The sequence below is a fragment of the Esox lucius genome, chromosome 20 (assembly GCF_011004845.1).
Source record: "Esox lucius isolate fEsoLuc1 chromosome 20, fEsoLuc1.pri, whole genome shotgun sequence".
Taxonomy (NCBI): Eukaryota; Metazoa; Chordata; class Actinopteri; order Esociformes; family Esocidae; genus Esox; species Esox lucius.
This window is the reverse complement of record NC_047588.1, coordinates 22,619,345-22,633,778: the sequence shown is the minus strand read 5'-3', so window position 1 is coordinate 22,633,778 and position 14,434 is coordinate 22,619,345. Positions and strand designations below refer to the sequence as shown.

The 14,434-nt window shown below is 40.6% G+C and overlaps 1 protein-coding gene across 3 annotated transcripts in view; it reads right to left on the bottom strand.

The window, feature by feature from the left end:
* grik2 (glutamate receptor, ionotropic, kainate 2) overlaps window positions 1-14,434 on the bottom strand; it is a 330,777-nt gene that overhangs the window by 178,503 nt on the left and 137,840 nt on the right. For all 3 annotated transcript variants that reach the window (XM_013139315.4, XM_020041428.2, XM_020041429.2), the window contains exon 7: window positions 13,244-13,417. In XM_013139315.4, the coding sequence (XP_012994769.2) occupies window positions 13,244-13,417 (174 nt within the window). The remainder of the gene's footprint in view (window positions 1-13,243; window positions 13,418-14,434) is intronic.

Below are 14,434 nucleotides of genomic sequence, written 5' to 3'. Positions count from 1 at the left end.
CCTCCACCGTCCATTTGAGGATGCCCCACAGATGCTCTATAGGGTTTAAGTCTGGAGACATGCTTGGCCTGTCCATCACCTTTACCTTCAGCTTCTTTAGCAAGGCAGTGGTCGTCTTGGAGGTGTGTTTGTGGCCATTATCATGTTGGAATACTGCCCTGTGGCCCAGTCTTCGAAGGGAGGGGATCATGCTCTGCTTCAGTATGTCACAGTACATGTTGGCATTCATGTTTCCCTCAATGAACACTCATGCAGCCCCAGACCATGACACTCCCACCATCCTTCTTTGCTGTAGGCAAGACACACTTGTCTTTGTACTCCTCAACTGGTTGCCGCCACACAACGCTTGACACCATCAGAACCAAATACGTTTATCTTGGTCTCATCAAAACACAGAACATGGTTCCAGTAATCCATGTCCTTAGTCTGCCTGTCTTCAGCAAACTGTTTGCGGGCTTTCTTGTGCATCATCTTTAGAAAAGGCTTCCTTCTGGGATGACAGCCATGCAGACCAATTGGATGCAGTGTGTGGCGTATGGTGTTAGCACTGACAGGCTGACCCCCCACCCCTTCAACATCTGCACCAATGCTGGGAGCACTCATACGTCTATTTCCCAAAGACAACCTCTGGATATGACGCTAAGCACGTGCACTCAACTTCTTTGGTCGACCATGGCGAGACCTGTTCTGAGTGGAACCTGTCCTGTTAAACCACTGTATGGTCTTGGCCACCGTGCTGCAGCTCAGTTTCAGGGTTTTGGCAATCTTCTTATAGTCTAGGCCATCTTTATGTAGAGCAACAATTCTTTTTTTCAGAGTTCTTTGCCATGAGGTGACATGTTGAACTTCCAGTGACCAGTATGAGGGAGTGTGAGACCGATAACACCAAATTTAACATACCTGCTCCCCATTTACACCTGAGACCTTGTAACACTAATGAGTCACATGACACCGGGGAGGGAAAGTGGCTAATTGGACCGGATTTGGACATTTTCACTTAGGGGTGTACTCACTTTTGTTGCCAGCGGTTTAGACATTAATGGCTGTGTGTTGAGTTATTTTGAGGGGACAGCAAATTTACACTGTTATACAAGCTGTACACTCACTACTTTACATTGTAGCAATGTGTAATTTCTAATTTCTTCACATTTAAAGATATAATCAAATATTTGGAAAAATGTGAGGGGATGTACTCACTTATGTGAGAGACTGTGTGTATATATATATATAATATACAGTACAGGCCAAAAGGTTGGACACACCTTCTCATTCAATGTGTTTTCTTTATTTTCATGACTATTTACATTGTAGATTCTTACTGAAGGCATCAAAACTCTAAATGAACACATATGGGATTATGTACTTAACAAAAAAAGTGTGAAATAACTGAAAACATGTCTCATATTTTAGATTCCTTAAAGTAGCCACCCTTTGCTTTTTTGATAGCGCTGGAAACCCTTTGTGTTTTTTCAATGAGTTTCATGAGATAGTCACCTGAAATGGTTTTCACTTCACAGGTGTGCCTTTTCAGGGTTAATTAGTGGAATGTTCTGGACCATCAGTTGTGTTGTGCAGATCTCAGGTTGATACACAGCCGACAGCCCTATTGGACAACTGTTAGAATTCATAATATGGCAAGAACCAATCAGCTAAGTAAAGAGAAACGAGTGGCCATCATTACTCTAACAAATGAAGGTCAGTCAGTCCGGAAAATTGCAAAAACTTTGAATGTGTCCCCAAGTGCAGTCGCAAAAACCATAAAGCGCTACAAAGAAACTGGCTCACATGAGGACCGCCCCAGGAAAGGAAGACCAAGAGTCACCTCTGCTGCTGAGGATAAGTTCATCCGAGTCACCAGCCTCAGAAATCGCAGGTTAACAGCAGCTCAGATTAGAGACCAGTTGAATGTCACACAGAGTTCTAGCAGCAGACACATCTCTAGAACAACTGTTAAGAGGAGACTGTGCGAATCAGGCCTTCATGGTCAAGTAACAGCTAGGAAACCACTGCTAAGGAGAGGCAACAAGAGATTTGTTTGGGCCAAGAAACACAAGGAATGGACATTAGACCAGTGGAAATCCGTGCTTTGGTCTGATGAGTCCAAATTTGAGATCTTTGGTTCCAACCGCCGTGTCTTTGTGTGACGCAGAAAAGGTGAACGGATGGATTCTACATGCCTGGTTACCACCATGAAGCATGGAGGAGGAGGTGTGATGGTGTAGGGGTGCTTTGTTGGTGACACTGTTGGGGATTTATTCAAAATTGAAGGCATACTGAACCAGCATGGCTACCACAGCATCCTGCAGCGACATGCCATCCCATCCGGTTTGCGTTTCGTTGGACCATCATTTATTTTTCAAGAGGACAATGATCCCAAACACACCTCCAGGCTGTGTAAGGCCTATTTGACCAAGAAGGAGAGTGATGGACTGCTGCGCCAGGTGACCTGGCCTCCACAGTCACCAGACCTGAACCCAATCGAGATGGTTTGGGGTGAGCTGGACCACAGAGGGAAGGCAAAAGGGCCAACAACTGCTAAGCATCTCTGTGAACTCCTTCAAGACTGTTGGAAAACCATTTCAGGTGACCACCTTTTGAAGCTCTTCAAGCTGCCAAGAGTGTGCAAAAATGCCAAGAGTGTGCAAAGCAGTAATCAGAGCAAAGGGTGGCTACTTTGAAGAAACTAGAATATAAGACATGTTTTCAGTTATTTCACACTTTTTTGTTAAGTACATAACTCCACGTGTTCATTCATAGTTTTGATGCCTTCAGTGAGAATCTACAATGCAAATAGTCATGAAAATAAAGGTAATGGATTGATTGAGAAGGTGTGTCCAAACTTTTGGTCTGTACTGTATATACACTCACCTAAATGATTATTAGGAAAACCATACTAATAATTTGTTTGACCCCCTTTCGCCTTCAGAACTGCCTTAATTCTACGTGGCATTGATTCAACAAGGTGCTGAAAGCATTCTCTAGAAAGTTAGGCCCATATTGATAGGATAGCATCTTGCAGTTGATGGAGATTTGTGGGATGCACATCCAGGGCATGAAGCTACCGTTCCACCACATCCCAAATATGCTCTATTGGGTTGAGATCTGGTGACTGTGGGGGCCATTTCAGTACAGTGAACTCATTGTCGTGTTCAAGAAACCAATTTGATATGATTCAAGCTTTGTTACATGGTGCATTATCCTGCTGGAAGTAGCCATCAGAGGATGGGTACATGGTGGTCATAAAGGGATGGACATGGTCAGAAACAATGCTCAGGTAGGCCGTGGCATTTAAACGATGCCCAATTGGCACTAAGGGGCCTAAAGTGTGCCAAGAAAACATCCTCCACACCATTACACCACCACCAGCAGCCTGCACAGTGGTAACAAGGCATGATAGATCCATGTTCTCATTCTGTTTATGCCAAATTCTGACTCTACCATCTGAATGTCTCAACAGAAATCAAGACTCATCAGACCAGGCAACATTCTTCCAGTCTTCAACTATCCAATTTTGGTGAGCTCGTGCAAATTGTAGCCTCTTTATCCTATTTGTAGTGGGGATGAGTGGTACCCGGTGGGGTCTTCTGCTGTTGTAGCCCATCCGCCTCAAGGTTGTGCGTGTTGTGGCTTCACAAATGCTTTGCTGCATACCTCGGTTGTAACGAGTGGTTATTTCAGTCAAAGTTGCTCTTCTATCAGCTTGAATCAGTCGGCCCATTCTCCTCTGACCTCTAGCATCAACAAGGCATGTTTGCCCACAGGACTACTGCATACTGGATGTTTTTCCCTTTTCACACCATTCTTTGTAAACCCTAGAAATGGTTGTGCGTGAAAATCCCAGTAACTGAGCAGATTGTGAAATACTCAGACCGGCCCGTCTGGCACCAACAACCATGCCACGCTCAAAATTGCTTGAATCACCTTTCTTTCCCATTCCGACATTCAGTTTGGAGTTCAGGAGATTGTCTTGACCAGGACCACACCCCTAAATGCATTGAAGCAACTGCCATGTGATTGATTGATTAGATAATTGCATTAATGAGAAATTGAACAGGTGTTCCTAATAATCCTTTAGGTGAGTATATATATATAATAAAACACAGAGCTTTTCTTTCATTCTTTCATACCTTCTTCCTCTCAATCTCTTCCTCTTTCTTTATATCTCTCTATTCTTCTCTTAGTCATAACTAAGGGGAATGCAGAGGGAGAAAGGAAAGTCAGGATAGCTACCTTCAGCTGTGTTTAATTAGGGAGGGTCACCAGGGCAGTACATGGCTGGAAGCAGTGCACTGTGGGTAACTGATCTAATGATGGCTCATGGCACGGACTGGCATTGAGCTGGGCTGAGACCTGCACCTCATTACACACACAACCTCACTTTCAGCAACATTTTAAAGTGAGGGAGGATGTGGAAAATAGAGGCAGGATTATAACAACAGAGGGGTGATGAGGAAATGACAGGGAGGAAGGAATGCATCCAGGCAGGAATACTCACCTCCCTTTGTGGTTGTGGGATTTTCTTTTTATTTTGTGATCATAATTACCATTATCATGATCATATTAACACAAAAAAACAAAAATTAATTGAATGTCCCAATATTTGTCAGTGGCACCTTTCGCAGCATTTCCAGTCATAGGTCTATTTTTGGATGAGTCTCTACCAGCTTTGCACATCCGGACACAACAATTTTTGCCCATTCTTCATGCATTTTTTGGGTTTTCTTTTTGCCTTTCTTACAGACTTTTTCTGTGGTAATAACCCCTAATAAAACCCATTTTGATTTCATTTTGAAACACAATAAAATGTGGAATAGTCCAAAGAAGGCACAGTTTATGTAGTACATATGTAAAAGCAGGAAATGGAGAAAGTTTGTAAGGACAGGGGGTGCTGAGAGTGTTGGTGCCTTGTTGGTGACCTAAGTAGTGACATTTAAGTTAAATACTGGTTCTACAGACAGATGGTTGTTTGATTGAAATAGGTTTGATTGTGAGAAAGAGCAACATGGCTCAAACCTCTCAGGGGAGCAGTACGATGAGATGTGAAACAGGCAGCAGTCCATGAGGAAAGGAGACAATATAGTACAGGAGAATGATGGAGTAGAGGAAATGGGTGCAGGGAAAAGGAGAAGAGGAAGTCAGAATGAGGTGATGGGAGGTGGGGAATGACAGCATGCCAGCTCTGTTTACAAAATCAAGATGATCACTTCGTTTCCGCGGCAACCTGTCTCCAGGGACACCTGTCTAGGCTAGTACCTGATGGCGACACCACAGGGCTCAGTGTAATTAATCCAGCTCTGTTTCTGCACACACTCAGACAAACAAACACCCCTGTAAGAGGCCTGCAAACCACACACATACACACCTACAGCCACCGCTCAGCACCAGAATAAATAATTGACCACTAGTGCTCAGCGATAAGTGCTTTTTGAGTTTAGATTGGTTTCAGTTAATTTATATAAAAAGATAAAGTTTTAAGATATCAATTTATTTTTTGTAATATTTTTTTACATTGCATTAATTGTGAAATTATTTTAAAATTATTTATGGGGTTTGTTGTTCTCCTAACACTTGATATCAGTTTTTCAATGCACTGAATATTGTAGTTTCCCTTTTGGTATTTTCAAAGAAATGATGCTAAGTGGGCCTTTACCTTAACTCCCGTCTCTGACACTGGGTTGAATGCTGTAAATGAGTAAAACAATTAAGAGCTCCTTAATGGTAATGACTGCACAGCATTTATCAATTATTAATTCACAATAAAATATTCCCAAGTTTGCTGGATTCATTTGTTTTTCATAGTTCACACATTTGCTTTGCAAAGAGACATCTTGTATTATTACCCACTGACTGGAATAAAGGCTTTGGCTGCATGTGCTAACTTTGGGTAATCTCACTGGCCTGAGCTTATGACTTTAGGATGAGAGGGGAACACTGCAAGCCTGTCTGAACAATGCCACAGCATGTCCCACATCTAAATTCCTGTGTTTCATCTGGCGATATGCACGGTCCGAAACCAAGATAAATGAGATCATTATCTTGTAAATGGATATCACCCACTCCCATATACTGTATGACTTACTTGATTAATCTAGGTAACTGTCTGTTTAGGGCTTTATTAGGATTCTACTGGCTGGCCCCATCGGTTCAGGTGCTCACCTGACAGGCCAGATCTGACCTTGGCAGTTCAGCTGTTGTTCTGGTATTTTTAGAGAAGTCCAGCAACTGGCAAGGTGATTTGTAACCAAGCAGGCAGAAGTCATATTCCCCACCCCAGACTGTCCACAGGGAGATCTGCCCAGAAATACCATAACGTACAGTACATTCTGAGCCAACGGGACGGCTATATCCCTCCGCTACTGTTTTCATGCCCTTTTCTCCCTTTCTATCATTTCTATCATTTCATGCTCTCTGTTTCTGTATTTCAGACAATCCTTTTCTTCTCCCTTCCAATTTTTGCATATTTCACTCTTTCACTCAGTCTATCTTTCTGTCTATACAATCCATATGTCTGTTTCGTTTTTTGCAAATCTTTCAGTCTGCATTATGATGTACTGTATGTGGATGGTTGTTTGACTGAAGGTTAAGTGATGTTATTCCATGCATAGAGATCCTTTTACATTACTGTGATCAGGTGTGGATTTGACTGCTGGCAACTAAAAGTACTTTCCCATTTACATTCTACCCATACATGCAATGATAACTGTCAAATCACAAAACCATTCCACACAATGGAGAAAATGTATCCATTTGAATTTGCGTGGTATGTAGGTCTATCATTTTTGCAGGACCACATAAGCGGAGCCGGCCTAGAAGAACGAATCTCCCTTACTGACTGAGTGAATGAGTAACCGACTGACCACCCATCCCTTGTTAAATAGTGTAGTTGTTAGAGACGAGGACTACAGAACAACAGGTCCCGCGTTCGACTCCTGTCACAGTGAAAACACATTATGCCTTAGGATTTGTTCAGGACAGACAAAAGCTTTGCTAGCTACAAACTTCAGTAGCTAAACTATAGGAAGCCTAAAATAAAACAGTTCCAGTGGATATTAGGATTTGTTCAGGATAGACAAAAACTTCACTGACTACACAATTCTCTCGTCTTTTCGCTTGACGAAAAAGTCTGTTATTGTCACCTATATTGATACAGTAGTTATTGTATCAATGTCATTCACGAATGGCTAATAAGCTGTTAAAACGGCCAGTGGCAAAAGCCATACATAGATGGTATTTGCGGTGGAGGTAAACTTAATAAGAAACGTTACTCATTTTAATACAATGGTTAATGGTTTCTAACAAAATATTCAAACTTGGCATACTGTTAATGCGTGACAAAATTATATAATGTCATGAGGCTATACTGACACCTGGCAAATGTACATCTCTGTGGCGTAGAGGTTAAAGACACAGTTTTTCACATGCGCAACCTGGGTTTGAATCTTGGGGGGGGGGCAACAACGATCTTTTTATTGCGAGCCAGCTGAATTAAGCTTGCTTGGTTTCTTGTTCTTTAGTTAATGTATCTGCTCTGACCCAAGAGAGAAGTAGAAACATTTGAATGCCACCTCTCTTCAAATTGAGACGAGGGGATTGTGGGATGTATGTTCATGCTTAGGTGTTTTCTGAATCTCCTTCAGATTAGCCTAGCCACCTTAGAGTGAATTAGACAGCAGCAAAAACAATTAGCCAGGAGGAGAAATATGCTAATGAACCTGTGATGCTTGTTAGGTCATTTTCATTAAGCATGTTTAGCTGTGACTCAGGTCAGGACTTCCTTCTCCAAATAAATATTTAATTGTAGCATTAAGGAATGAGGTGAATTAGGCTTTATTATTGAACATCAACAAAAACAAATCTAGGAAAAAGGGGGCAGGGGCATTCCTTGGGTGATTTGTGGTTTCTAATTATACAAACAAATATTATGTTCTGCACATTACATTACATTTTTAACACGTGCATCTGGACTACAAATTGTCTATTCCTTCAAACCTATTTTAACTTAATCTATTCCCATTTTCTTTCATTGTAATTGGAAGCATACATTATTATGCATATGTCCTGAATGTTTGAATTGCTTTGGGTGTCATCCATCATTATCTTGACCAGTCCATAAGGTACCTAGTGATTCTCTTATTAAGCACAAAATACCATAAATACAGCTCACAAATGAAGCTGTTAATCAAACATTTACGAAACCTTGTGTCATGTCAATATGCATTAGCTGCTGACTGATTGTCGTCTGTCTAATTATTCAATCCCTGTCTTTCAACTCCTTATCCTTAATTCCCTGAAGAGCAGATTAACAGCACAGTCTAACTGGTAAATAAATTGTATGAATGCTTCTGATGCAACTGTGCATATTGGAGTGAAGACATAAAGACCTGAGTGTGGTAATATACATTTGACACCCACATGAGGTGATGCCAGTTGACTGTCTTATAAGAAATACATAAATGGTATATTGTGCCTTGCAAAAGTAATAAAGTCCCTGACCAATTCTCTTATTTTTCATAATTACAGTATGAATGTTACACTTAAACCGGCCATTTACTGGCATAAATACAAGCATAAATTACCAGTAGACATCTGCAAGTAATGTTTTAAGTTAATTATTTGGGATTCCCCATTTAAACTTTCTCGCCGGTCTGTCTTTTAGTTTGCATTAATGTGTAGTCTCTTCATACTTGCTTTAGACCGTCAGAGTACTATACATGGACGAGCTAGAGCTATTTTGGTGTCATTCTGAAAAGGATATGGCAGAAGAGACAAGTCATATAATGAAGGATTGTATACAGTGCCCCTTTATATGTTTTTTGTTTTTTATATTTTATTTAAAAACACTGACACAATCATTGATTGTTTAGTGACATTGGTTTTATATTTGGAAATACTTTAAAGAAAAGTAGAACCCTATTACTTGTGCTGCAGAAGCTCCCAGTTTACAATACACTGAATAAATAAATGTTACTGAAGAGGACACATTTACCTGCTGTGATCTACTAAAGTTGCTGTAAAATGTTCTGGATATCTGAATGATAAATGTGCATTCTACATGAATTAAAGATAAAAATACATAGTTTAGGAAAATGTTCGAAACTTATAGATATCACACTTCATACCGTTGGATCAATAATCATAAAGTGCCCATCCTGCAAATTGTTGAAAGGACTGCTGTGTCTGTTGTCTAATAAATATTTGTTTTTGTTGTGAAAGTAGAAAATACATCTTTCCCAGGTCATTGAAAAGACAACTGCCTAACATCCAATCTGCATTCGGTTTTGGTTGAAAGTGAAGGTTGAAAATACTTCTTTCCCAGGTTGTTGAAAAGACATCTTTACAAGGTTATTGTAAAATAGTCTTTGAAAAGACAACTATCACAGAAGTCCAATCTAAATTTACTTTGTTTGAAAGTTAAAGTTGAAAAGATTTCTTCAGCATGTAATTGTTACACTCTCAACAAAACTCTCCATTACTCTTGAATGTTTGGAAGAGGTGTTGACGGTCTTGAATTGTAAATGTTTCCAGTTCTGATAATGTTAAGTATGGTGCATGATGAAATATCTACATGGAATTTTCAATGTCTTGATCTTAATGTCTCAATCTATTCTGAATTTATACCGCTGAGATCAGACTGACTGGCACTTGAACGAGAGGTGAGACATTGTAGAAACTGTAGCTCTTTTTGGCAAAAAATGTATGGGTAGTAATGCAACATATTTACTAACATAATATTTGCCGATATTCTGACAATATGTATTGCAAACAGTAGTGCCCTCTCATTTAAACTGGGTTATACCACTCGCTTTTGAGTGAATTTGGTAACATATATTTCATTCAGAAAGAAGAATTAAATAATCGAAACAACCAAAATAACTTTACTCTGAAATCAATTGGCAAGTGATTGACTTAATCACATCTTTTGTTAACCAACCAATTGTCGATGGAAGCATGATATTTACCAAGCTGCAATGTGTGCAAGAGAATGTGCTTCAGTCCAATAAAACCCCCAAACCTGAGAGAAAAATCACCTTTCAACTGGACTATGATTTCAAGCACAAGGCCAAAACAATGATTGGAGTGGCTCAAGAAAAAAAGCTGAATGTCCTACAGTGGCCAAGTCAAAGTCCAAAGGGAGTTTCTGTCCACAAGCCTTGTTAATCCACAAATCTGCCAAGAAGAACAGTCCAAAATCACTCTGAAACTGTATGCAAATATCATGCATACCCAAAAGCTTAAAGCTGTCATTGCAGTGAAACGTGGCTCTACCAAATATGAATATTTGGTGGTTGAATACTTACAGTATCTTACACCCCTCACCTTTTTACAAATATTTGATTATATCTTTTCATGTGACAACAAAGAAGAAATGACACTTTGCTACAATGTAAAGTAGTGAGTGTACAGCTTGTATAACAGTGTCAATTTGCTGTCCCCTCAAAATAACTCAACACACAGCCAATAATGTCTAAACTGCTGGCAACAAAAGTGAGTAAACCCCTAAGTGAAAATATCTAAATTGGGCCCAAAATGTCAATATTTTGTGTGGTCACCATTCTTTTCCAGCACTGCCTTAACCCTCTTGGGCATGAAGTTCACCAGAGCTTCACAGTTTGCCACTGGAGTCCTCTTCCACTCCTCCATGACGACATCACAGAGCTGGTGGATGTTAGAGACCTTCCGCTCCTCCACCTTCTGTTTGAGGATGCCCCACAGATTCTCAATGGGGTTTAGGTCTGGGGTATACGCTCAACTTCTTTAGCAAGGCAGTGGTCTTCTTGGAGGAGTGTTTGGGGTCGTTATCAGGTTGGAATACTGCCCTGCGGCACCGTCTCCGAAGGGAGGGGATCATGCTCTGCTTCAGTATGTCACAGTACATGTTGGCATTCATGGTTCCCTCAATGAACTGTAGCTCCCCAGTGTCGGCAGCACTCATGCAGCCCCTGACCATGACACTCCCACCATCCTTCTTCACTGTAGGCAAGACACACTTGTCTTTGTAGTCCTCAACTGGTTGCCGCCACACACGCTTGACACAATCTGAACCAAATAAGTTTATCTTGGTCTCATCAGACCAAAGGACATGGTTCCAGTAATCCATGTCCTTGGTCTGCTTGTCTTCAGCAAACTGTTTGCAGGCTTTCTTGTACATCATCTTTAGAAGAGGCTTCCTTCTGGAATGACAGCCATGCAGACCAATTTGATGCAGCGTGCGGCATACGGTCTGAGCACTGACAGGCTGACGCCCCACCCCTTCAATCTCTGCACCAATCTATTTCCCAAAGACAACCTCTGGACACGTGCACTCAACTTCTTTGGTCGACCATGGCAACCAAAGACCAATTTTAGGGTCTTGGCAATCTTCTTATAGCCTAGGCCATCTTTATGTGGAGCAACAATTCTTTTTTTCAGATCCTCAGAGTTCTTTGCCATGAGGTGCCAGTGACCAGTATGAGGCAGTGTGAGAGTTTTAACACCAAATTTAACACACCTGCTCCCCATTCACACCTGAGACCTTGTAACACTAATGAGTCACATGACACCGGGGAGGGAAAATGGCTAATTGGGCCCAATTTGGACATTTTCACTTTGGGGTAAACTCACTTTTGTCTTATGGGATTCACATTCAACTGTAGGTCATAACAGAATGGCACAATCATAAAACAAAACATGGCAACAAAGAAAAAATTTACTGACCCCAGTTCAAAAGTTTGCATACCTTTAGTTCTTATTACTGTGCATTGCCACCTTTAGCATCAATGACAGCGTGCAATCTTTTTTAATAGTTGTCTATTAGGCCCCTAATTCTTGCAGGTGGTATTGCTGCCCATTCGTCTTGGCAAAATGCCTCCAGGTCATGCAAAGTCTTTGGTCATCTTGCATGAACTACATGTTTGAGATCTCCCCAGAGTGGCTCGATGATATTAAGGTCAGGAGACTTAGATGGTCACTCCAGAACATTCACCTTTTTCTGCTGTAACCACTGGAGGGTCAACTTAGCCATGTGCTTAGGGTCATTGTCGTGCTGGGAAGTCCAAGAGCATCCAATGTGCAGCTTTCGTGCAGAATAATGCAAATTGTCTGCCAGTATTTGTTTGTCAACGTTTCGAACAAATGGATCTGCTATAAAAACACTTTAATAATCACACACAAACAAAAAATGCAACCATCAAGATGTATCTTAATTTGTTGTCCTAGTGAAGAAAAGCATAGCTAAACTGTCTTGACATCTGTCTGAAAAAATACAGTTAAACATGTTCTTACATAAACATAAACCAATGTCTGTGCCTTTAAAGAGTCCTAACTAACTGAAGAAGATTAAAAACAATGATATGTAAAAATTTACACCAGGGAAAACTCTAAGCTGCATGATATACTGCATCCAGAGGTACTGACACTGAGGCAGGTAAGATTTTGCTTTCCAAATAGGTTTTATACATATGTTCCTCCATTACTTAATGTCTGCCAGTCCAAGCTTGACATCTCTTTACTACTCCAATGCCTAATTTCATAAATGAGTTAATCCAGGGATTAGATATTTTTTCACCCTTATCCTCTTACATGGTGCATGCCTATATGCATTTTTATTTGTGCAAAATTGGGTCACTGACCCAAAAATAATTTGTGGTAGAGAGAGAAAAATGGAGCTGCATATTAACATCAGTTATTACCTTTGCCAAACTTTGTTTGATCAGTCACTTTCTAAACATGGTTTTGTAGTGCTGACATATAATCCAGGCACCCAAACCTTTTGGTTGTGTACCATCTTCCTTATCCTTCCAGAGAGCATCATAATTGTCAATACAACTTACTCCCATGCATTTGCAGTAATCCAGAAGCCAGTTATGAAATGCTTAAAGCCTGCTAAAACATTCAACATTACAACCCAGAGGGCAGAGGACCAGACATAATTTCACACTTCTTTTGTGACTGGTAGAAACTGAATTAGCAACTTCAAATCCTGTTTCAGTTGTTCAGTTTACATATACTATGGTATGTATTCCCTGGAGACCAGGTTGATCCTCCAGGTGTGAATAACTGCTTTCAATGCCTAGTCAGTCTCTGCTTCCATCAATTGGAATCTGACCAGTCAGTCAAGACACATTTAACACCTTGGTTGATTTGAAATGAATCTAGAAGCATAATTATAGTCCTAGTTCTTCTTTTTCTCTTTATACCCCCCTCACTCCCGGTTTTGGCACAAACACCTAAGGGTTAGTATATAGATAACTATTTGATAACTCACCGTCATGAAGCCGTCCAGTAAACCAGAGTCAGGTTTAGGTGGGGCCTGCAGGCGTTCCATGGACCATTTCTCTATGATTGAGGCCACTTGGCTATTTTCAGTATTCAGTATCCTAAAGCCAGTCATGTTCACCCCACTGTAACGGTAGGGTTCCACATCTAGCGCAAACAGGTCCTGAGGAAAAAGTTTAATATACAGTAAAGTAGACAAACAATGTGCAGTAGGTCTACATAATATGGGGCTTAAACAGAGAGCTGCAAATATATTACAAATGAGGCCATTTGCCCCACTACAAAGTAAAAAAAGTGACAAGCAACAAATATTGATTCCCAGAACAAAAATTGTAATATATACAAACATATTGTTAATCCATACAAGTCTATCAATACATGAATTTGGTCACATTATTATGTCACCTGATTCCATAAAATGTGTGCTAGCCGCACTACTTCCTTTTATCGTGTTCAGCTGAATCGAACCAGGCAAAATAAACCATTACAGCAAATGCATTTGCAAAATACATCATTTGCTGATTTTTTGCAGAAGTGGGGTGCCCTACATCAAAGAACCGACATCAGTCAAAAGTGGAGGGTTAGGGGAACACGCAACAATTTTCGCATGGACACACAGAGCCTCAGATATAGCCAAATATCAAGAGTCATCAGTAGTGGTTGTCTTGTCACAAACAATCGCCATGACCTTATGGTTATATACAAAGGCAAATGCATAGCTATAAATACAAATGCATAGATTATGAAAAGGGTCCCAAGTTATTTTCAAGTGTTTGTATATTCCAGAGAGCACAGTTGTTTCAATGATCAAGAAGTTCAAATCACATCACCTAGGCATTGCCAAGAAATGTGTGCATGCTTAAGCAAGAATAATAATTTTGAGAGAAGCCACAGCAAGTGTAACAATCACTATGGAGCTATGGAGTTCAGTGGCTAGGAGTTGACTAATGGTTGGCAAGTAAGGAGCCGTTTCTCCAGAAGTACCATGAAAGCATGAGAGTTATTTAGCTGTGATGAGTGGGGGCATCAGTTGAAAGAACTGAATCTTGGGAGGAAATGTATCTCTCAGCAGGATCTGCTGCACAAAGCCAAAGCAACACTGTAGTGGCTCAAGAACAAAAGGTAAATGTCCTATAGTGGCCTAGTCAAAATGTTGATCTCATTTCAATTGAGAATCTGT